Raw genomic sequence first — 23,678 nt, forward strand, 5'->3', positions numbered from 1 at the left:
GAAGGAGTGGGAGGGCCCAGGCTCCTTGCAGGAATGGCACGGTTCAGTTCGTCCTCTGCTGGTTTTTCAGAGGCCTTCAGGGAGATCTGCCCTGCTGGCCATGGTTACACCTACTCCAGCTCAGACATCCGCCTGTCAATGAGGAAGGCCGAGGAGGAGGAACTGGCTAGCCCCTTAAGGGAACAGACACAGAAGACCAGTGGACCCCTGCCCGGGGCTGCAGAGAGGCAACCACTCCGGGCAGTCACCGGCACCTGGATTGAGGCTGAGACCCTTCCTGACAAAGGTATCCAAGTTGGGGGAGACGCCCAGGGATCCCCCTGTCCCTTACAGTTCCCAGGACAGTAGCTTCAGCACGGTTGCCTGGTTGCCCAGGCTCACAATGTGTGGGCCATGAAGAGCTTGTGTTTAGTTTGAGTTCTCCAGCTGGTGCTCTGGAAACTTATGCCTGGGTCTCCTAGTACAGGAGGCCAGGAAGCTATTAGACCAAGAAAACTAGCATAGTGCTAGAATTACTCCAAGAAGCTGTTACAGGGAAGTGAGGGCAGAGCTCAGTGGCCATAGACACGGGACACTAGTCAGTTAGAGACAATGCATTCCCTTTCTAGAAGGTCCCCCTTAGTCCATGGCCCAGAGTAGGGAGGATGGACAGTAACCCATGTGATCAGGGCCATGGAGGGAGGAGGTCTCTTGTGGGTCTAATGAGGCTTCTGTCTCTGAAGACATGGAAGGAATGCAGGAGACTTCCTTCTCCAACTGGCAGGTGAGCTGGGCTGCCTGTACGCTCTCTAGCCTTGGATTTCTGGGGTGGTTGCCCCCAAAGGGAGTTGACAGTCTGAGGCAGGTGAAGAGTTGCATGCTGCATGTTGCTCATCTTGCTAGGGATGTGGGGGGAGTGTAGACTGTGCGGGCAGGCTGTGAGTGGAGGGCAGAACGTCACTTCCTCCCCTCCTGGAGCTCATGCTGTCATCTTCCTTTCCCAGGTGACTCTCGGGCTATTCAGGTGAGTGAGTCTTCCTGCCAGGGAGATGGATTAGGGTGACAGAGAGTGACATAGACCCCGGAATACAGCGCCTGGAGTCCTGGGGAGATCACAGAATTGAGTCAAGGACCCATTTGACTGTGTAGTTAGTCCTGGTGGCCACTCAAGCTTGAGAACTCACTGTGCACGAACCCTAGAGCTGGTCCTGAATCTGGCATGTTTCATGAGCTTCTTTAACACATACCCTCTGTGAGGAGCTCACGGGAAAGCAGAAGCATGGCTGTGGAGACCTCAAACCATTTCACTGAGGGAAGGGCATCTGCCCCTTCCCTGGGCCCAGAATCCCCCCAGTGCATTCAAGACTGAGCATCTCTGAGAGCCTCAGAGGAGTGAATCTGCTTTATCCTCCAGTCCTTGGCCAGTCTGCTGGTTCCTACTCATCTCGTGATGGCGATGAGCTAACCTGTCTCCATGCACTGTTTCTCCAGCTGCCTTGATTTCCTGCTTAAGAACCATATGCTGAAGCTGGGCATGATGGCACACACCTTTAATCCCAGCACTTGGGAGGCAGAGGCAGGCGGATCTCTGAGTTCGAGGCCAGCCTGGTCTCCAGAGCGAGTTTCAAGACAGCAAGGGTGACACAGAGAAACCCTGTTTCAAAAACAAAAACCACATGCTGTTCTCTCAGGCCAAAGCCCCCCCCCCCCCCGTGTCACCACAGCCCCAGCAACGCCCCAGTACCCCGCCCCAGTGCCCTGCCACAGTGCCCTCTGTCCTCCGCTGTCCTTTGCTTTTCTGTGCCCCATCTGTCTCTGTCCATAGCTGTGGCTAGGGACACTGAGTATGGCTATGACTCCTGGCTTCACCACACTGGCGTTGTGGCCCTGGATGGTCTAGTTAATCTCTGTTACTCCATCTATGACATGAGGATCATAGCTTTGATAAGTGCTAATGTTCTGCTGTGTGGCCGACACTCAGCTGGTACAGGACAGACCTTTAACCACTACAGCTTACAAGGAAGTGGAGCGGGTTGGTTAAGATTGTGGATAGAAGATGCCTAGAGAATACACACCAGCAGTAAAAACTCACTGACTGGGGGGGAGCAGGAAGGAGGTGGGGTAAGTGGGGAGAAAGAAGCATGTCCCGGGAGTAACAGACGAGCCTCCCCAAATAACCTTCATTTCTGCACAGATCACAACCAGCGTTCCCCACCTGCCTGCCTGGGTACCAGGTGAGTTCCTCTTCCTAGACACTCCCAGGGACAAGAGAAGGGAGACAGAGAGACCTTAGTTTTAGTCGTGGAATGACTACCCGTGAAGTGACCCGTGGGGTTCAAACCAGAGGTGGCGAGTGACATAGCATGTGAGCACTCTTTCTGGGAACCCTGAGTCCCTAAGGAACTGTGCTGTTAGTAAGAAATCCCATGATGCTTTGCAAGTGTTTTCCTACCCACCAAACTCTTTCTTTCTTTTTTTTTTTTTTTTTTTTTTTTTTTTTGGTTTTTCGAGGCAGGGTTTCTCTGTATTGTTTTGGAGGCTTTCCTGGAACTCGCTTTGTAGACCAGGATGGCCTCGAACTCACAGAGATCCGCCTGCCTCTGCCTCCCGAGTGCTGGGATTAAAGGCATGAGCCACCAACGCCTGGCCAAACTCTTTCTTAATCTCATGGTGCCACTCAGCATGCAAATCAGGCCACAGAGGTGGCGCTAACTAAAGTAGCGGCTTGGTGGGCTCCAGAGCTCTTTCCTCCAGGGGCCTCATCTCACCTCCTGACCCTGAGGTGACCTCTCGCCAGAGCTGGGCTCAGGGTCAAGGATGCAGAGTTTCCCCTGCTGATGTCTCCATGGCAACCGGGTGCTTGTGCTTGCAGCACCGGTGTGTAAACTGCAAGATGCATTACAAGTGAAAGCAGAGCATTAGATTGGGCATCAGGAGATGGGGGCGGCAGTTCTGCCTCCAGTAAGCTGCCTGGCCTTGGACAAGGAACCATTTCTGCACTCCTCGGGTTCTTTGACTATAAGGGGAGGGGACCGGATATGCCAAAGGAGAGAGTAGACGGTGGGAGCGCTAGGTGCCACTTTTGGTTCGTGGGAGTCTGAACATCAGGGGACACAGAAGGACCACTGCCAGCCAATGGGCTCCACTTCCTCCCCTCTGTCCTCTCCAGGGGACGCCACGGGAAGACCGGCACCATCGTTGTCTGCACAGGGCCTTCCAGAGAGTCCAGAGGAAGAGAAAGTGACTCCCTCCAGTGATGTCCTGGTGACACAGACACCCCCAGGTACTGCAGCAGCCCTTGGAGGCTCTGCAGCCCCCACCTTTGGGAGATGTGGCTGCCCAGAACCAAACTCTGGGCCAGGACTGTGACTGGAGCTTCTCTCTTGTCTCCTCAACCGTGTAAACAGTCTCCAGCAACTCTGACCTAGCTGTAGCCCTGTCCTGATCCTACAGAGGCCACACAGCCTGTGTAGAGAAGACAGGAGCCCTGCCTGGGCACCAGCGTCCCTTGGAGGGATGGTCCTACTCAGAGGACTCCAGGGAAGCCATGGATCTCCCTGGAGCATGGGGTGGGGGCTTCTTGAAGAATGGAAGCTACTGAGTAGGAGGCGAGGTGAGAGGGAGCTGAGTCAGTGAGGGTCTTGGAAGTGGAAGTCACCTGCCCCCAGGAAGGGGTTTGGGGGAAGGGACAGAGTTTTATACTGCACAGGTTGTTTAAGTGATGAGGGGTGGTGTGGGTGGGGGAGGTGCCTGGCAAACCCACCTGGCTGTGGAATGTGCCTTCTACAAAGGCTCTTTGTCTGGGGACTTGGTTCAAGAGAAGCAGTGTTGCCACCACTCTTCTCTGTGCCCTCTTGCCTGCCCTCTCTGGGGCCTAGCTGTGCCCTTAGCTAGGGGTCACCTTGAGTAGGAGTTGAGGAGTTCTGAATGTCCTCCAGTGAAAGGGGAATGCCTGCAGCCTGGTGCAGAGAAAGTCGCAGGTGGGAGGGGGCTTGGCTCTCCCCAGAGTTCTCGGCTGATGTCTCCCAGGACTAAGAGGAAGTCTCCCGGGACTCCAGGCAGCAACCCCTTCCAAGCAGGCTAGAAGGGCTGAGTGCGTGGGGCTCCACTGGGGGGTGCTGAAACTGACAACTGAAATATTCCTGGAGGAAGGGCCGTGGTACAGGGAAGCCACACTGAACCCAGCAGTGGCCCTCAGCCATGTGGGGACAGAGCCACCAGCAGCAGCTTCAATCTTGTATCTGATCCCAGCTGCCGCCCTGCTATCTTCCAACCTCTCATTCTGAGTGGACATTTGGAATCTGGCTGGGGACGACTAGGACAAACTTGAATCAGGCTAGAAAGATGATGACTTGCACACAGGCCTCTGTAGACATCAGTTCAGGACACATTAGCAGTGCCATGAAACTCCCCTGGGTCCCAACTTAGCCACTTCTGACCTTCTCCGGTGAGGCTTCTGGGTTCTCTTAGAGTGGTGGGGCAGCGAAGGGAGTCCTGGGTATGTGGGATATAGGATAGCACAACAGGGTGAACACAGATTAAAGCCGTGCTCCCTTATTGGTTTATTCATTCATCCATCCATCCATTCATTCATTCATTCATTCACTCATCGTAAGTGTCAGGTACCTCTCTAATATTAGAGATACAAGAAAAATAAGCTAGTTTTTTCAGTCTGTGTAACCTATTCACTAGATCTGTCTGTCAACCTATAAGAAGATGGGTAAGAGCTTCTGGGGTCGGTAGCACTGGTTCTTTGGGTAAGAGCTGTGCCCACATTTAGGATGAGGGTGAGAGTAAGAAGTCATTTGTAGGGAACATGGGTTACTAGAAGTCACTAGGTCTCTGTCAGAAGAAAGTACTCAAGTGGCTCAGAGACCAGGCACAGGTCCCATGAGTCTTCGGAAGTCATGTTATACATTGGTATGAGAGGACATACTAAAGGTAGGTAGACTTCTCTTGGTTTTCTGAGGCCCCTGAACCTGCCCCTGCTCTCTCCCCACCCTGCTCCAGTGCCTTCCTGTCCCTTCACTCAGCCATCATCTCTACTTGCTCCATCTCCACAGGCCTTGATCCATGTTTTTCTGGGGCCTCCAACATCTGTGGTCCTGGGACCTGTGTGAACCTTCCAGATGGATACAGATGCATCTGCAGCCCTGGTTACCGGCTCCACCCCAGCCAGGACTACTGCACCGGTATTTACAGGGTGTCCTGTGCCTGCTGAGTGGTGGGGACAAGTAGGAACAGGGTGTGGGGACTGAGCCAAGAGGCCAGGCTGCATAAAATCCAAGTAAGGTGCTGTGGTTGATGAGCCTCAGAGAGCAGTCCCCGTGGACACAGCTAACTAGACCTTACCTTAGGCTGTGATCAGGCTGTGAGGCCACCAGACTCTAGGAGGAAGGATCCCCAGCCAGAACTAGCACCCCCACCCCCCATGTGGCCATGTTTCTGTCTGCAGAGCAGATCAAGGCCTCACCAAGGGCTGTCCCGTGGGGACATGTTTGAAGCCAAGATAAATCATCAGGTGTGTCATTCCTCCCTGTCTAGTGTTTTTGTGTAAAGGATAAACATTCGCTGGGAGCTTGAAGAAGAAAAGAAATGATTGTGGGGTCACTGAAGGAAGGGGGACAATGGGCAGGAAGGAGGCCCTGATCATCACCCAAGGGCTCCTAGTGCCTATGAGGCCCCAGCAGGGTGGCCTTGGAGACTTTCATCTCCGACTCTGCCTCCTCTGCTCCCTCACCCCTTCCATGCCATACAGCACCATCCTCTAGTGTGGGTGATTTGCTGTCAGATGTCTCCATGACCTCCCTCCCTGCCTCCTTCTGGCCAGATGACAACGAGTGTCTAAGGAACCCCTGTGCAGGAAGAGGGCGCTGTGTCAACAGTGTGGGCTCCTACTCCTGCCTCTGCTACCCTGGCTACTCACTAGCCACCCTGGGAGATACACAGGAGTGTCAAGGTAAGTCAGGCCTGCCTTAGGCCTGGGATGGGCATAGGAGAACACCTCTTTGCTAGGCCCTACAGTAGGGGAGGAAGAGGAGGCAGGCATGCAGAGTATTACCACTGTGTTGCCACTGGGGAGTACCAGAGTGATGGGAAAGGAAACTGCACTTCGGCCTTGATCTGAGAGGGAGCTGAGCTTTTCTGCTGAGTCATAAGGAGGAAGAGGAATCCAGAAAATAGTAACGTTTGCAAAGGCCTTAAGGAATTGTGTAGTTGGAGCCAAGACGAGGCCAGAGACTTGGCTGGTGATGGGGACCAAAAGCCAGGACTCAAGTGACAAGGAAGCTTTCCTTTTGGGGAATGGGGGTGACCCATGAGGATAGGAGCTTGAGCTCTCAGCAGACCAAGGGACATTTGGGAGAAGAGTTCTAATCCCCAGCAGTGGGGATACTTGCAGGCTCTGACCTTCCCCCAAGACGGCCTGGCCACAGTTAGGCAACTCTCGGTAAGCAGGCTTCCTGAATATTTAAGTTAGGGTTACTGTTGCTGTGATGAGTTCCCATGACCAAAAGCAACTTGAGGAAGAAAGAGTTTATTTAGTTTACATATCCTGAGTCACAGTGCATTGAGGGAAATCTAGGCAAAAACTCAAACAGGGCAGGGACCTGGAGGCAGGAGCTAATGTGGAGGCCAAGGGGGGTTTCTTACTGGCTTTCTCAGATACGTTTCTTTAGAACCCAGGACCACCATCCCAGGGTGGCTCCACCCACAATGGGCCCTGCCCTCCTACATCAATCACTAATTAAGAAAATGCCTTACAGGCTTACCTACAGCCAGATCTTACGGAGGCATTTTCTCAACTCCCTCCTCTCTGATGACTCTAGCTTGTGTCAAGTTGACATAAAACCAGAGCGAACTGTGCAAACCGTTTTATAACACAAACGCTCCTGGACATTTTTTTTTTTGCTCCTGTACATTTTATTGAAAAAGTTCACGAGGAAACAAGGACGCATCTTCCCCACAGTGCCTGGAGACCCAGAAGCAGTTGGGAAATTTTCACTTTGAGAATGGCACTACCTGTTCTAGGGGATCACATTTCTAGCACTGGTCGGAGGCTTGGCCATGATCACAGGTCCCCCGGCGTGGCCGTGGAGTAGAGTCCTTCCATTGGCAGAGGCTCCTCAACGTCTGATTCCAAGGATCTGGCCTTCAGAATCCAAAGCCATCCAAGACCTCTCACTTCATTATGTGAGGAAGGAGGCAGAGAAGCCCCACCTGACAGGAGCTTGAGGGAACCAGGACTCAGTGAGAACTCCTCTCTGACTGAGTGGTCAGGTACCAGGCTAAAGGACTGAAGACAACCAAATACATGAGCAAGAATAATGACACCATTGAGGCAGATGAGCACGCGACTGGCTAGAGTAGAGAATCCGGGAAGGTTTCTGTGAGGGGTACTTGACCTGGGGTAGAATTTATAACAGCTCCCATTTAATGAGCACGTATTAGACCCAGAGCCACCCTCAGCGCTATTATATAAAGCCTATCATTCCCACCCTTGCAGTCCTTATTCCCACGTTATGCTTTAGCAAATGAAGCTTCAAAAGGTGAAACACCCACAGGCATCGCACCTAGTTACAGCAGCACCAGACACAGATCGAAGTCACGCCGTCTCCAAAGCATGGTTCGCTGCCCGTGACCCAATCCTATACATGCAGGGCACCAGGCACCCGAGGGGCAGCAGCAGGAGTAGACGGAGCTGGTAGCCCAGGGAAAGGCAACCATTTCCTGCACAGGCTAGCGTGGGGGCAGGCCTGGCATGCCCTGGGAATTATGATGATGTCAGGGTGACTAGAGTGTGGGCTTGGTAACAGAAGTGGCAGTGGGTGTGGCCAATCTGTGAAGTGACCCCAGTGCCAAGATGAACTATTTGGCCATTGCCCTGTGAGCCGTGACCGCCAGGAAGGTTTGTTAAGAGTAGCTGGTTCTGTCGTCTGGCTGTTGGGATGTAGGTGATGCATGTGGCCGTGTACAGAGCAGATGGCAGGGCCAGAGGAAAGGCAGGGGACAGGGCCTTTCCAGGCTTCGTGCAGCCTGGGCGGGGGCTGTGGCGAGAGGTCTCTGGAGGGAGCTAGCCATAGGCAAACCATGGCTGGTACAGTATTTCCAGTACTGGTCCAGACAAGCGGCTCTGTCCTGTACCAGCCTGGTGTCTGGATGTCTCTGCCAGCCCCGACAGCTGTAGGGACGGGAAGAACCTGAGGTCAGCCGAAGTGCTTGTGCTGCTGGGGCTTGGCTGCCATGCAAAGGCCCTAATCCAACTTAGCATCCATTTCCCGAATTTTACCAGTCTCACAAAAGCAGTGTTTCATCATTTTAATCTCATTGACTCTATGTATAAATTGATCTTTCTAAGCCATGAAATGTTTTAAGTTAATTTAAATAGAGATAAATGTAACTATTTAAATATTAGGGATTTATTTAATAGTTTGAATATAACTTGCCTTCGAATAAGTGTATATCTATCTCTTTGCACTCTGGCCTTTGGGTTTCCTCATGTGTTGAAATGCTTACTCCTGTCTTTTGTTTCTTTTCCAAGTGTGGTTGTTGCTTTTCCTTGTGGTTTTTCTGAGTGTACCTTGTGTATTCGGTGACAGCTTATTTATTTGGGGGATGTGAGGATGTTTATGTGGAGGTCAGAGGACAACTTTGTGGAGTTTGTAGAGAAAAATGGGAATGGAGACGAGGGTTCCTAATAGCCATGCAAAGATGGAGAAAGCGTCTTGGAAAAGGTAAATGAAGTGTGCAATATCTATGTGACATAACAAAACCATAAGGTAACATGGCTGAGTGGGCAAAGAGTTTACCACCCATGCCTGGCAACCCATAACCCACATAAATATGGAGGGGATAGACACTCCCAGCAGAGGCATGTGTGTGAACAGAGATTTGGAGACTAGACTCATGGGAATCGGCCATAGCTAAGATTATACCGGAGAGCATGGGCAGTGAGCAAATACAGCAGGGCTGGGGCCAGGTTTGTGAGCCAAACTGCAAGTAGGATTGGAGGCAGTAAGGAGCCAGGTAATAAGTCAGGGGAATAGCCTGGCCAAGACTGGACCAGGACAGCCAGGGTTTCCATCAGGCTTTCCCTTTCTCCTGTGTTGGCAGGAGAGCTTCTAGAGGAGGGTGTCAGTGTACTTTGGATAATGATATAAGCCATGCTTTGCAGACCCTTGGCTGCCTGCAGTTTTCTCTGTCCTTCTAAGAAGGTCCATCCATCCTTAATGAGAAACCTAGTGGTAGACTCCGTGTCTACCATACTAATGCTGGGGCAGGGAGAACTTTGTTGGCCCCCTCAGATCATACTATATGGACTGATACCTGACCTCGAGCCCAGGCCTCACATCAGGGGGAGAAAAGTTGCAAGTGCTCCCATGGGTCCTAGAAATAGCTATCCCTGGGCGAAAAGAACTCGAGGGGCCACAGGGTCTGACCAGTCCAAGAGCTGACCCAAAAATCCCATCAAGCAATCCTACTGCAGCACACGTGCTTTCCTTACCTAGCAGCCTTGTTCGTGGTCTCTGGGAAGGATGCCGCAGGACCAGGGCAGGCTTTGGCTCAGGACCATCCCGTGTGTTTGCAGACATAGATGAGTGTAAGCAGCCCGGGGTATGCCGTGGTGGGCGATGCAACAACACGGAGGGCTCGTACCACTGTGAATGTGAACGGGGCTACGTCATGGTCAGGAAAGGAGACTGCCAAGGTAAGGCGTGAGAACGCTGGGCCAGCCTGCCGCCCGGCACGCTACCCACCACCAGCTCCGCTTCCGCTGTTCCCCACTGAGTCCCTTCATGCTAAGCCAGTTCCCACGGCAGAGACGTGTCTATGGATCTCTGAGCCTTCCTGTCTTTTGGGTGATGCATTGGCATCCTGTATGCCCCCTGTAGCAGGGAACTACAAATCTATGTGACACCACAGGAATAAACATCTTTGCACATCTTGGCCCCGGCACCTTGGAAAATGTGTTCTCTTTGTATATAGCAGAGGAAGAGGTGATCTCTTTGGCACCTTTAGTCAGTCTTCTTACTAAAGTGTGTTAATACATAAACTCTCAGAGGGTGGACCATGTCTCTAGACAACCTGTTCATGGGCACCCAACAAATGCTGCTTGATGAATGAATGAATGGACAAATAGATCTCTCCTTTCCCACATACAGCTAAGAGATGGGCTAGGACATTGCTAGCTAGGATCCTCGTAGACGGGTTCGGACCTGCCGCTATCCCGTCACTAACCAGGTGAGACACTATCCTGTCTTACCTGGTTCCAGAGAGTCCTGGAAGTAAGGGGTGAGCTTGTGGACCCTGTAAAGGGGACACCTTTCCCCAGCCCACCACCAGGGAAGCAAAGTCCTAGGAGGTCTCAGCAAAGGGGAAACGGGGCTATGGGTATAGAACAGAGTGTCTCCACCCCAGTGCGTCGGTTTCTCTCAGGGCTCCCCTCTTAGTGCCCCTCCACCTAAAACTCAGGGCTGAGCATGATCCAAGCTGGAACCCATGCCCTTGTCCTTATTAGATCCATAGAAACAAGACAGCCTGGCATTTCCAGGAGGGTGCAGAGTGAATACAGCACTTGATAGGTACTTTCCATGTGCCAGCTGGCCGTGCTCGGGGCTTGGTAAGAGAGCCTCATCACAGCATTACGCACTTAACATCAGGACTTAAAAAAAAGAAAAGGAAATGAACCAGGAAATGCCAGAACACTGAAAAGATCAGGTTTATGCTAGCTGTCTGCCTTAAAGGGTGCAGGCTCCTGAGCAGACAGACCTGGGTTGCATTAATGTTCCATATTTGGAAATGGAAATTGCCACACTCATCTCAGAGGACTGATCAGCTAACAGACTCAGATGCACAGACACCTCAAGCACACTGTAAGGCCCTCTTGCTGTCATGTCCCTACTCCCCCACATTCGTGTCCTGCTACGGATGGCTCTGTCCCTCCGGAGGAAAGCTTCTAGACAGACACCTCATCTGGGAGGTCAGGCTGAGTTCTTGGCCCGGGGCAGACACTCTGGGACTGTTGAAAGAATGATGTAGTTTGTACACTTCCCTGGTCTCTACCAGTAACCACAGACCCTGCCCATCACCCCGGGAGCCCAGTCAATTTCCTCTCCCTTTCTTCTGTCTCCAAGAAGAAACTACTCTCGCCACTGAAACCTGACACCTCTGAGGAGAGATGGTGAGGTCTGGACAGTGGCCCGTGCAACAGTCTCAATGACATTTCCAGCATACCCAGGAGTCTGGGTTCCAAGGCACAGACAGTGGCTTTTCCTTTACACTGCCAGGGCCTTGTCTGTCCCCCACTCTTACCCGCGGTCCCCTGAACTTCTGGCTCCTGCCTGCCATTCCCACTTGGTACTCTCACCAGGAACACGGGTGGGTACCCTCACAGCTCCCCACTCAGAGACTGGTCCCTGGAGAGATGCCCAGGCATCCTCCCTGGGTCTGGATGGCAGACTCACAGATTAGTCCCTGTGTGACCATTCCTTTGGATCCCTTCAGCAGTCTCTTAAGCAGCCTTATACTAAGAGGATAATGTTTGTTATCTTAGGCACATTGTTTCGTCTTTTGGTCGGCAAGCATTTGTTGAGTGCCAGCTGTGTGTTAGCCATGGGCTAGGAATACAGCAATAAATATTTCCCAAAACAAACCAGAATATTGGAATCTACCGAGGCATACCATAACCTTAGTTAAAATTCAAACTCTTGCCTAGGCAGAAGAATCTCTACCCAGCGATAGGCTACACTTAAGCTACCGTTTGAGCTTGTCTAACAGCTCGGTTCTATCCATTCCCATTCAGGGATGTTTCCCTGGCTTAGGTGGAGACTAGGGGCTGTTCTGGTCTTACAACCTCTCTTCTTTCCTCCCTGACAGACTTCTCATGTCAATGTCATTCCCTGGGGCTCTGCTCTAAGAAGAAAGCTAGGAATAGTACAGCAGCTTGCATTAGGATCTGCTTCACTAACAACCAAACCCCAAATCAGGAATGGAGGACATAGCCAATCTTCTCTCTCATCAGTGTCTTGTGTCTACAAGAATCAGTTGAGAACTCTGACGTAGGCTTCCTTACTCTAGTACTAGACTAAAAGGATAGCCAATGTCTGGAAAATGCCCAGTCCCCATGAAAGAAAAGGACACTCAAGGGTTGCATGCAATGAAATGCTTTGGTTCACAACTTACCTACATCATATCCACTCAAATCCTATTGGCTAGCACTATCTTTTGGTGCTACCCATCCACAAGGGACCAGGAAGCAAAAACATGCCACGACCCAAAAGTAGGCTATTTTTTGAAAACTAGTGAGTTCCATGTGCCCTAAATGCCCAGCATCCCAGGCTACATACACCTTCCACAGATGCACCTGACACATTGCAGGTAGGACAGACTCAGGGTCCTTTCCTCTTGGCAGATGCAGGCTTCCTACCTTGCTTGATGTCACCAAGGGGATGTGAAGGACCATTCCAAACAATCCAGTCTAAAACATGCAGCTCCCTGACTTCCCACACCTAATGGTACCCACAGACTACTGCAGCGACCTGGGGAATCTTTCCATTTTTAAGTCCTTTCATTTATCTTTGCTTTAGGATTGGGAGTGGGAGGTGGGGTTGGGAACACAGGGCAACTCATTTTTTCCTACTGTTCATCTATACAGAAATCGACATTCATTTCCCCACAGGGCAGGGCCAAAGATTTGCAGACAGGAAATACCCATGGGTTGTGGTTCTCAGAGATGACCTAGGGAGGGACTGTTGTTTTACAGATATCAACGAATGCCGTCACCCGGGAACCTGCCCTGATGGGAGATGCGTCAACTCCCCTGGCTCCTACACTTGTCTGCCCTGTGAGGAGGGCTTCATAGGCCAGAGTGGAGGCTGTGTAGGTAAGGGCCGATTGCCAAGGCACTGGGAGGGTTATTTAGCCTTGGGTTTGCCGGTTGAGCCCACACACAGGGAGGGGAAGAGGTGGGCAGACAGAAGGAGCTTAGAGGGCATCGTCCCCCATCATCCGGTTGGGTTCTCAGACGATGCTGAGCATGACATGGGTGTGCTTTGGTTATGAGACTCTGCCCTCTGAATCAGCTAGGGTGGGTCCTCTGCTGCTGCTTAGCCACATCCGTTCTACCCCAAAGTGCCAGAAGCTCCTGTGGTTGGCTTCTGTGGACCGGGATGAGAAGCTAGAGCCAGCCCCCAGGCCCTCTGCTTTCCTACGCAAAAGTGCTACATAAGGAACACCACACGCCGAACAGCAGTGGTGCTTCTTGTTCCCAAAACAACTCCGTGTCAGTGGGAAGAGGAGTGCTCTTTCCCCTCGGCCCCCGCAGGAAAAAAGGCTTCTGATGCCAGGAGGGGCCATGTTTTGAATAGATGCTTTGAGGCTTGTGAGAGGGCAGAGGGTTCCCAGGCCCTCAAGACAGCCACAGCCACCCAGGCCTGGCCTGGCCTTTCTCCACACTGCCCACCCATGTACTGAAACTGTTTGTTGCATGAGGAGCATAGTTTCTTAGTGGCAGGTAAGAGATTAGAGAAGATCAGACTCATGACAGAATGAATCAAGGGTCTTGGACACCTTATTTCTAGTGCCCCAGGTGACTTCGTCTTCCAGGGCTAGAAAGGGTGTTCTATATTACTGCCGGGAGCTGAGGAGCACTTGGGAGTGTATGGCCCTGCTTCGCCTAGATGAAATAAAGGAGCATGGCTTTCCAGCTCTCCAGGGCCGGCCTACATTCCCCCTGAAGCCTGGTTCCATGGACTCTCAACTGAGATGATCCAGGGTTGCTGGAGTGGGGAGTAGTGCCTGGAAGAAAGGAGCAGTGCCCCATCCCGGACTTTATCCGCAGATGTGAATGAGTGTCTGACCCTTGGAATCTGTGCCCATGGAAGTTGCATCAACATGAAAGGCTCCTTTAGATGCTCTTGTGATCCGGGCTATGAGGTCACCCAGGACAAGAAGGGCTGCCGAGGTACAAAGATGTAGCAGCATCATTCTCACACAGGCAAACCAAACCCTCAGCGTCCTCCCCTCTGGATGCCAATCCCTGAAGCCACCCTGCACTAGCCCACCAGGCCCAAGGCCTACCCTACCCTTGCCCAAACCTGGGCTTGTGACCCTCCCTGCCCACCTATTTGTCTCTGGATGTCTGTTGTTTTGTTTTGTTTCGTTTTGTTTTTTGAGACAGGGTTTCTCTGTATTGTTTTGGAGGCTGTCCTGGAACTCGCTCTGTAGACCAGGCTGTCCTGGAGCTCACAGAGATCCGCCTGCCTCTGCCTCCCGAGTGCTGGGATTAAAGGCGTGCACCACCACCGCCTGGCTGTCTCTGGATGTCTGCTCTGCAGAGTCCCATACAGAACTCAATGTCCTGTTTCAGATGTGGATGAGTGTGTCAGCCGAGCCTCGTGCCCCACGGGCCTCTGCCTCAACACCGAGGGTTCCTTCACCTGCGAAGCCTGTCAGAGTGGGTACTGGGTGAATGAAGATGGCACTGCCTGTGAAGGTAATACAAGACAGACAGTGACAGAAGGGACAGAATGTAGGTCTCCCTCCTATATGTGTCCTCAGCCTTGGGCTGATCCTGGGGGTCTCCAGGTTAGGTTAGAGGGAACTTGGCCCCAAGAGAGCATCTATTGTCATAACTTCCAAATTCAGAGATGAGACAAATGACCACAGAGACAAGAAGGAAGCTAAAGCTGCATATAATCGTGCATGTCTATAACCCCAGCACTTGGGGGTGTAAACAGGAGGACCAGGAGTTCAAAGCCAGCTTTAGTTACATAGTGAGTTTGAAACCAGCCAGAGCTGTGTGACACCCTGTCTCAAGAGAGGTAACCTGGGGGTAGGACTGCCCATGGAGATTTCTAGGAAGGAAGGGAAGGGGGCGCATTATAGAATATGGCTAGGGTTTGCCCTTGTCTAGAGGCCCAGAGTGTTCCTCAGACTCAGAGATGGTCAGGAGGTGTTGTGAGGGAAGGCTTCTGTGGTGGGACTGCCCGCCAGGGTCCATGGCCACAGTTGTCTATCTGCCTAGACCTGGATGAATGTGCCTTCCCTGGAGTCTGCCCCACAGGAGTCTGCACCAACACTGTGGGCTCCTTCTCCTGCAAGGACTGCGAACGGGGCTACCGGCCCAGGCCCCTGGGCAACACCTGTGAGGGTAAGAGACCCCTTGCCGTGAGGATAGCACAGACAGGACACAGTAGACTAATGTAGTATTTACAGGAAGGAACAAGAACTCCCCCTTAGACCTAGGATAGTGGGCTGGGGACACCTATTCCTACCTCCTCCCCAAAAGGAAAGTGGCTAGATACCGGTTGTCACCACCATGAAGGCACTAGCGCACAGGCTACAGGGTCCCAGCAGCACCCAGGGACAAGAGACACATGGGGTTTCTTGGGCCTTGGCCTACACTCTGGAGACTCAGTTACGACAAGATTCTAGAGCAGTGGTTCTCAACTTGGGAGTCAAATGACCCTTTCACAGGGGTCGCCTAAGATCATCAGAAAACACAGATTACGATTCATATGATTCATACATAACACATTACTATCCATAACAGTAGCAAAATTACAGGTATGAAGTAGCAATGAATATAATTTTATGGTTGGGGTCACCACAGCATACAGAACTGTGTTAAAGGGTTGCAGCATTAGAAAGGTTGAGAACCGCTGCTCTAGAGTTCCCATGGTGCTTTGTAATAGTGTTAGTAATGTCTGTAATCCCAACACTTGGCATTCCTTGTCAGGATAAGGAAAAGGCCAAGGCCAACCAGGCTACAGAGGGAGAGAGAGGGGTGAAGTGTGTGTGTGTAGGGCCGGGGCAATGAGTACAGGACAGGTCAGTTTGATGGTCCAGGTTTACAATCCTAGCACTTAGGAAGTAGAAACAGGAGGATCAGGAGTTCAAGGTCATCTTTGGCTATCTAGCAAGTTAGAGGCAAGGTCAGTGTTAACTACATGAGATCCTATCTCAAAACAAACTCACAAACAAGTAAAAGAGAGTTTCTGTTACCTTCTCAGGTTCCCTGTATCTGTTTCCTTGGTTTCTTTTCCATTGCTTCTCAGCCAAGACAGGGGGTGGAGCTTTGGCTTCCCTAGGCCAGGACTATTGGGCATGAAGGAGCCCAGCCAGAGCACATGGAAAGACCTGTTGTCACCCCGCTCCCTGTGGCCGCTCAGGCAGGTGATAGGGCCTCTAGAGATATTTCCCTTGGACTTGTCCTTGGAAGGTGCCACCATCAGCTGCCTCCTCCCCTGTGTGGCCCTACAGATGTGGATGAGTGTGAAGGTCCCCAGAGCAACTGCCTGGGAGGAGAGTGCAAGAACACAGAAGGTTCCTACCAGTGCCTCTGTCCCCAGGGCTTCCGGCTGACCAATGGCACTGCGTGTGAGGGTGAGTGCCCCAAGTGTCCCCATCAGGAACTGGGGACAGTGAGTATCTGCACCCTAGAGACACTCCCTTCTCACCTTGCCCCGGCAGACATGGACGAGTGTGCTAGGGAGGAACACTGTGCTCCTCACGGCGAATGCCTCAACAGCCAGGGATCCTTCTTCTGCCTCTGTGCCCCTGGCTTTGCCAGTGCTGAGGGGGGCACCAGATGCCAGGGTAAGACGTCAGTGTGGTCCTGTCTAAGGTCCACCGGCACGGGTGTCAGAGGCTGGGCCTAGAGTCCCAGCTGAATACCGTTGCTGAAGTGAATAGTTTGCTCACAGCCTACCCGGGGAGGAGAAATTGGGAAGGCCGGGGAGAGGTTTGCAAGGAAGGACTCAGAGTTTGCAGGGGGACCTCTCTGCGATGCCTGTGACAGGTGTGCATGCTCTCCAGAGTCTCAGTGTCACCTTCTGCTAGCCCTAAAGCTCCCCAAGCATGGCCTAGACAGTCCTGTGGTCTTCCTACCCCGAGCTTCTCCTTGGCTCTCCTATCATAAGCTTCTCGTGGTCCAAAGGAAGCGGCTCAGGGCTCTAACAAGCTAGAAAGAGACCCATGCTGCATCTGCTGACTGGCGTCTCTCTCCTAGATGTTGATGAATGTGCAGCCACAGACCCATGTCTGGGAGGTCACTGTGTCAACACAGAGGGCTCCTTCAACTGTCTGTGTGAGACTGGCTTCCAGCCCTCCCTGGACAGCGGAGAGTGTGTGGGTAAGGACTCCAGGGGCTGGACGGGACTCTGCCTCCTTTCTGCCCACCTCTGTGGTCCTTAGCTCCTTGGAACACGGAACATAGCTTTCCAAGAAACACAGCATTTTCCACAGAATCCGAAATATGATGTGTTTATTGAAATTCTGGTGGCCCAAGGACTGTCTGAGGCTGGCATAATAAAGACAGTCATAACCTTTGTGCCAGCAGAGGGCACAAGGTAGTTTTAAAAGCCAAATCCATTCAGCAGATATGAAACACCTGCTATGTTCAATGTCTTGTCATAGGAAAGATGCTTACGGACAATCTTGAAATCGAGTAAGGGAGATAAATATTGGAGAAAGCTCCCTGCACCCCACTGTGGTGAAAACTGTAGAGCACTCTGAGCTCCCCAGATGGTGTAGAGTTCTCCTCTGAAATGCTCAGTCCTGCTGGGTCAGGGGAAACTATCCTGAATTAATCTCCCGAGGCTGAGATGAGCATGATTTGAAAGGGACTAAGGACCTCAGGGGTTGTGGGCTATGAGTTTGTAATGTCAGCAAGGTGGGGCCAGAACGGTGACCAAGCCACACATCTGTCCCCTCTTCATGGCTCTGGGGACAGATATTGATGAGTGTGAGGATGAGGAAGACCCAGTGTGTGGAGCCTGGAGGTGTGAGAACAGCCCTGGTTCCTACCGCTGCGTCGCGGGTTGCCAGCCTGGCTTCTACATGGCCCCAACTGGAGACTGCATTGGTGAGCAGGGGCAGGGAGATAGTGGTGGGAGGACTGAGGACGGCCGAGGACATCTGGTTTTCCCTGTGTTCAACTAGAAACAGTTTCTCCCAAGAATGCTGTTTGAGCAGTTTGAATTCTGTATATTTTCCATACAGCAAAACTTACACAGAAATCGAAGAAGAATGTTGCAGTTACAGCTTTCTTGTGCTGGGTCCAGGGGTTGTTTTCTTGTTTGGTTTTGCTTTTTGCTTGTTTTTGCAAATCTTGGTGTTAACAGGCCAGATAAATGAGTACTTCCTGCAAACGGAGAGCGAGCATGCATGTGCTCTACCCTAGCCTCCATTATTCCACAGACATAGATGAGTGTGCCAACGACACCGTGTGCGGAAGTCATGGCTTCTGTGACAATACGGATGGCTCCTTCCGCTGCCTGTGTGACCAGGGCTTCGAGGCTTCACCCTCAGGCTGGGAATGTGTTGGTGAGAAGCCTGTGGGCTACCCGAGGTCTGGGCTAGAAAAGGCCCTTGGGCCCTTCTCGTTTCTACCAACTTCTTTGTTGAAAGGAAGTGCTGGGACCCTCTCACAAAACATTCCTGTTTTCATGGCTCCATGCTGGACCCCAAAGGGTGGACAAGGTCAAGGGGGGGGGGAGAATTCCCCTCCAGCCAGCATTGCTCCTGGGCTGGTAGGAGATGACCAGTCCTGCACAAGAAGGAAGAGACCTCCTGCCCCACTCACTTCCCTGGAGAACTTGGGGCCTCAAGAGATGCCCAGAGGAGGGACCTCTCTCCGTTCACTGTTACAACCATTTCCAGCAACTCCTCCCCTCTCTTCCCTCCATGCCCTCTGCCTATCAGTCCCCTCCCTGCTAATTCATATCCACTTTTGCTTCTTCCAATGAGAACCTGCCTAGCTGGGCTGGAACCAGGGGCAGGGTGCATTAGCTACCCCTTCGCTGTACACGAGTCTGTCTGTCCTTGTGTCTGGCAGACGTGAATGAGTGTGAGCTCATGCTGGCAGTGTGCGGGGCTGCACTCTGTGAGAACGTGGAAGGCTCCTTCCTGTGCCTTTGCGCCAGTGATCTTGAGGAATTTGACGCACAAGAAGGACACTGCCGTCCTCGGGGAGCTGGAGGTGAGACCTGGGAGACTCAGGCCCTTCCCTTCCTGCCACTTTCCACGCAGACTCTGACTACGAAAGGCGTCTACTGATGTAGCTCCTGGCACTTAGTAGGGTGTGTTGGGCCAGTGTCGGGAGTATGGTTAGGAATGGATTATGGAGGGGACAGGAGTCTGAGTGCCACGCGTGCCAATTCCTGCCAGACAACATTCCCACTGCTGGTCTAGGATGGACCTAGGGGAATTCAGGCGCTATGGCATGTACAGTAGCCCTCAGGGACCTCAGACTGAGTTTAGTAGAGACCCCCAAATCCACCCAATCCTTGGTTGGAGGGGCCCTGAAGCTGAGCTAAGCTGAACCCTATTCTCCCCATTGCCACTCTACCCAAGGCTGGACCAGGACCCAGCTGGCTTCAATGACTTGGAAAAAACACGGGGAGCTTTGTAAGGGAAAATGGAGGGGAGAAAGGTTTGGGGTCCCTGAGAAGCAGAAGGGACCAGCAGGGTGTGCCAGGGATGGGTACTGCCCATGGGGGTTGTGGGCAAATAGTACACTAGAAACATCGGGGGTTTGGGCATCAGACCCCCCATTTCATCCCATAATAACTCCTTAAATGGAACTTCTTAGGTGCAGTTCCTTTGTAGTAGGGGAATGATAGCAGTAGCCACTCCTAGGGATGCTTAAGGGTACCACATGAGATAATGTACACCATAAGGATGCTATACAGACATTGTATTTCAAAGATCAATCTGGTAGCAGGAATGCCTTAGAGGGTCATGAACAGACAGTAATAAGGGGCTTCTGTCACACACAGCTCAGAGAATCCCAGAGGTCCCAACAGGGGACCCGGCTCCAGGCCTCATCCGCATGGAATGCTACGCTGAGCATGGCGGTGGTCCTCCCTGCTCTAGCATCCTGGGCCAGAACTCCACACAGGCTGAGTGTTGTTGTACGCAGGGTGCCAGATGGGGGAAAGCCTGTGACCCTTGCCCATCTGAGGACTCAGGTAAGGCCTCAAGGGCTACAAAGACTCTTAGGGTCAGTTTGCAGCGTGACACTTGCGTGATGGCAGGTGCCTGTAACTCCAGCACTCTGGAGGCTGAAACAGAAAGACTGTGGGTTTGAAGCAAGTCTGGGCTACAGAGAAAATAGAGGCCAACCTCTATTATATAATTAGACCCTTTAAAACTTGGGGGTGAGCTGAGCAGTGGAGTCACACACCTTTAATCCCAGCACTTGGGAGGCAGAGGCAGGTGGATCTATGTGAGTTCAAGGTCAGCCTGGTTTACAGGGAGTTCCAGGACAGACTCCGAAGCTACACAGAGAAACCCTGTCTCAAAAAAATAAAAATGGGTGTGGGGAGATACACCATTACCTCTCTGAACTTGGATCCCTTCCTACACAGCTGAATTCAGTGAGCTCTGCCCCAGTGGTCAAGGCTACGTCCCCGTGGAAGGAGCCTGGACTTTTGGACAAACCATGTACACAGGTGATCCCCTCAACTGCCTCCTCCTCAGAATCTACCTGGCCCCGTAAACCCTGGCCTAGTCTTCTATGAGATCCCAGGAAATCTACACCAAGCCCTGGCTTCCAAGTAGTTTTGTCTTTTGGGGTCTGGAGCTTCTCTGTCCCTGATACTTTTAGCTGGAAAGTTTTTAACCAAAATCCTCCTGGAGTGTTCACATGACCCTGAGCTCAGTTTCCCTGCACCCTCAAGTCTGGAGGGTGCACTATAGTGTTTAACCTCACCTCCACCACACTGGACTCAGGGACACACTGAGGGTACAGCACTGCCACAAGGTAGTGGTTCACCTACCAAAGCAGAAACTTCGGGGTGCTCATACTCTTATTGGAGAGTTTCAGGTACTGGGCCCCTTGGTGACTTATTCCCAAAGCTAGTCCTGAGAAGGAAATAAATGAAAACGGAAGTGTGCGTGTGTGCGTGCGTGTGCTTGTGTGCGCTTGTGCGTGTGTGTGCTTGTGTGTGTGTGGTGTTGCTGGGAATAAAACCAATGGCTTCATGCATGCAAGGCAGACACTGTACCACCCAACACCCAGCCCAACAAGTAGCTTTTCATGGGTGCTTGCTATGTACCAAGAACTAGTAAAAGGGCCTTGTGGATATTAGCACTTCTTAATCCTCATTACAAGGGGTTAAGCAGTATTTAGAGGAGAAACTGAGTCGAGAGGAACCTAAGCAACTTGTCCAACTCACTTGAACATCTGGGTGTAGAGCATCTATCTGTAAGCTTCCCTTCTTGCTGTTTCTTCCCTTCTGCCTCAGACGCCGATGAGTGTGTGCTGTTCGGGCCTGCTCTCTGCCAGAATGGCCGGTGCCTCAACACAGTCCCTGGCTACATTTGCCTGTGCAGCCCTGGCTACCACTACGATGCCTCCAGCAGGAAGTGCCAGGGTGAGGACTTACATGGGCCTGCCATCCCCCAGTCCCACTCTTACTGAGAGTCCCCCTTCCTGGGAAAGATGCCCCTGCAGCAGGCGGGTTTGAGCTGAGGGGAGCTCTGTGCTGTCAGATATTGTATCTAGAGGGAGCCCTTCCAGTATGGGCATCTTCATGGGCCTCCCTAGGCAAACCCTTCTGTGAGCATTGTCTGTCAAAAGGCCACTCTGACCCTGTTGTACCTGTCCTGACACCACAGATCACAACGAATGCCAGGACATGGTCTGTGAGAATGGTGAGTGTGTGAACACAGAAGGCTCCTTCCACTGTTCCTGCAGTCCCCCGCTCACCCTGGACCTTAGTGGGCAGCGCTGTGTGAACAGTACCAGCGGCACAGGTGAAGAGATGGGGGTGTGGGCAACGGGGGCAGGGACCTGACCCGGGACTCACATTCTTCTGGGGTTGTGTGCCACCAGAGGACTTCCCTGACCATGACATCCACATGGACATCTGCTGGAAGACAGTCAGCAATGACGTGTGCAGCCAGCCCTTGCGTGGGCACCATACTACCTATACCGAATGCTGCTGCCAAGGTGGAGAGGCCTGGAGCCAGCAGTGTGCTCTCTGTCCCCCCAGGAGCTCTGGTAAGACGAGCCTGCGGGTCTGGGTGTGACTCTGGGAAGCGGGTGCTATGAGGGCAATCTGAGCAGTGACTTTGCCCTCCATCCCAGATGTTCAGCACATAGGGAGGTGTGAGCATGGTTAGGAACCCCCACATGTTCTCTTCTTGGGCAAAGAGCGGGATGATCCGGCTCACCGAGCTTTAGCTAGCTGGAGGTAAAATCCAGCTCCCTTTCTCCTTCCTCCCCAACAGAAGTCTATGCTCAGCTGTGCAACGTGGCTCGGATTGAGGCAGAGCGGGAAGCAGGGGTCCACTTCCGGCCAGGCTATGAGTATGGCCCCGGCCCAGACGATCTGCCATACAATCTCTATGGCCCAGATGGGGCCCCTTTCTACAACTACCTGGGCCCCGAGGACGCGGTTCCTGAGCCTCCCTTCTCCAACGTGGCCAGGCAGCTGGGAGACAACACACCAGTCCTTGAGCCCCCTTTGCAACCGTCTGAACTTCAGCCCCACTACGTGGCAAGCCATTCAGGTATGTGCAGCCCCACTACGTGGCAAGCCATTCAGGTATGTGCAGCCCCACTACGTGGCAAGCCATTCAGGTATGTGCAGCCCCACTACGTGGCAAGCCATTCAGGTATGTGCAGCCCCACTACGTGGCAAGCCATTCAGGTATGTGCAGGAAAACTGGAGAAGAGGTGGGCACAGTGTTCCCTTCATCCCCTCCACCTGCCTGCCACTTATACTGCTGGTGGGGTGAAGACAGGGAAGGGGAAAGACACTGGTCATGGTCACTCAAGACTTAACGCCACAAGGCTTGGGTCCGACACTGCCATATGTGTCTATTACTCTAAACCTTCAGGAGAGTATGGCTTTTCGTCTCAGTGTCTTTCTTTAGGCCTGTTAAGATCCACCAACATGGGGGCTGGAGAGGTGGCTCAGTGGTTAAGAGCACTGGCTACTTTTCCCATCCTGAGTTCAATTCCCAGCAAGCACGTGGTGGCTCACAACCATTTGTAGTGAGATCAGGTGCCCTCTTCTGGCATGTGGGCAAACATGCAGACAGAATACTGTATACTTAATAAATCTTAACAAAAAAGATCCACAGCCCCACCGTTGGCACTCAGCAGTGACAACCTTTGTACTGGAGGGTGTAGGTCCTAGTGAGAGACTGGGTCCCACAGGCTTCAGTATTGTTCTCTCTGACCCTCTCAGAACCGCTGGCTGCCTTCGAAGGGCTTCAGGCTGCGGAATGTGGCATCCTGAATGGCTGTGAGAATGGCCGCTGTGTGCGTGTGCGGGAGGGCTACACTTGTGACTGTTTTGAAGGCTTCCAGTTGGATGCAGCCCATATGGCCTGTGTGGGTAAGTTTGGAGCAGTGAGCATGATCTCTACCATAGGACTGAGCTTAGGAAAACTGGGAAATGCGCTGCTGCCCCCTAGTGGGCATGTGTCAAGCTAGTGATGGTGGAAGCGCCAAAGGAGGGTTTAATGCTACCTGGGAAAGTTCTTCTACCTGGATGGTCCCCAATCGAAGAGAAGCTGGGACAAGAAGTCATGGTCCTAGGCATGCTAAGAGATCCCTGCTTCTTGGTCTTGTCCCTAAGTCTCTGGCTTGGGGAGGGGGAGGTGGGGCAGCCTTTGGGTGTCATATCCAGGGTAGGGAGTTGGGGTTGGTGAACAGAGAGCCCCCTACAGCTTTCTTTTTTGCT

The 23,678-nt window shown here is 52.4% G+C and overlaps 1 protein-coding gene across 8 annotated transcripts in view; it reads left to right on the plus strand.

The window, feature by feature from the left end:
- The window catches only part of Ltbp2 (latent transforming growth factor beta binding protein 2), a 98,884-nt gene that overhangs the window by 73,964 nt on the left and 1,242 nt on the right, over nt 1–23,678 (plus strand). For 3 of the 8 annotated variants that reach the window (XM_040742759.1, XM_040742760.1, XM_005086377.4), the window contains 24 exons: nt 71–286; nt 984–1,003; nt 2,174–2,213; nt 3,149–3,262; nt 5,043–5,171; nt 5,810–5,938; nt 9,566–9,685; nt 12,740–12,859; nt 13,817–13,939; nt 14,345–14,470; nt 15,002–15,127; nt 16,240–16,362; nt 16,450–16,575; nt 16,988–17,110; nt 17,711–17,842; nt 18,178–18,303; nt 18,815–18,958; nt 19,758–19,949; nt 20,349–20,432; nt 21,228–21,356; nt 21,601–21,738; nt 21,818–21,985; nt 22,216–22,497; nt 23,181–23,330. In XM_040742759.1, coding sequence (XP_040598693.1) covers nt 71–286; nt 984–1,003; nt 2,174–2,213; nt 3,149–3,262; nt 5,043–5,171; nt 5,810–5,938; nt 9,566–9,685; nt 12,740–12,859; nt 13,817–13,939; nt 14,345–14,470; nt 15,002–15,127; nt 16,240–16,362; nt 16,450–16,575; nt 16,988–17,110; nt 17,711–17,842; nt 18,178–18,303; nt 18,815–18,958; nt 19,758–19,949; nt 20,349–20,432; nt 21,228–21,356; nt 21,601–21,738; nt 21,818–21,985; nt 22,216–22,497; nt 23,181–23,330 — 3,180 coding nt within the window. Of the gene's footprint in view, nt 1–70; nt 287–983; nt 1,004–2,173; nt 2,214–3,148; nt 3,263–5,042; nt 5,172–5,809; nt 5,939–9,565; nt 9,686–12,739; nt 12,860–13,816; nt 13,940–14,344; nt 14,471–15,001; nt 15,128–16,239; nt 16,363–16,449; nt 16,576–16,987; nt 17,111–17,710; nt 17,843–18,177; nt 18,304–18,814; nt 18,959–19,757; nt 19,950–20,348; nt 20,433–21,227; nt 21,357–21,600; nt 21,739–21,817; nt 21,986–22,215; nt 22,603–22,637; nt 22,970–23,180; nt 23,331–23,678 lie in introns of those variants that run through there. The other 5 variants (XM_040742756.1, XM_040742758.1, XM_021223219.2 and 2 more) reach the window with 5 other exon arrangements.

Source organism: Mesocricetus auratus, unplaced genomic scaffold (genome assembly GCF_017639785.1).
Source record: "Mesocricetus auratus isolate SY011 unplaced genomic scaffold, BCM_Maur_2.0 Super-Scaffold_15014, whole genome shotgun sequence".
Lineage (NCBI taxonomy): Eukaryota > Metazoa > Chordata > Mammalia > Rodentia > Cricetidae > Mesocricetus > Mesocricetus auratus.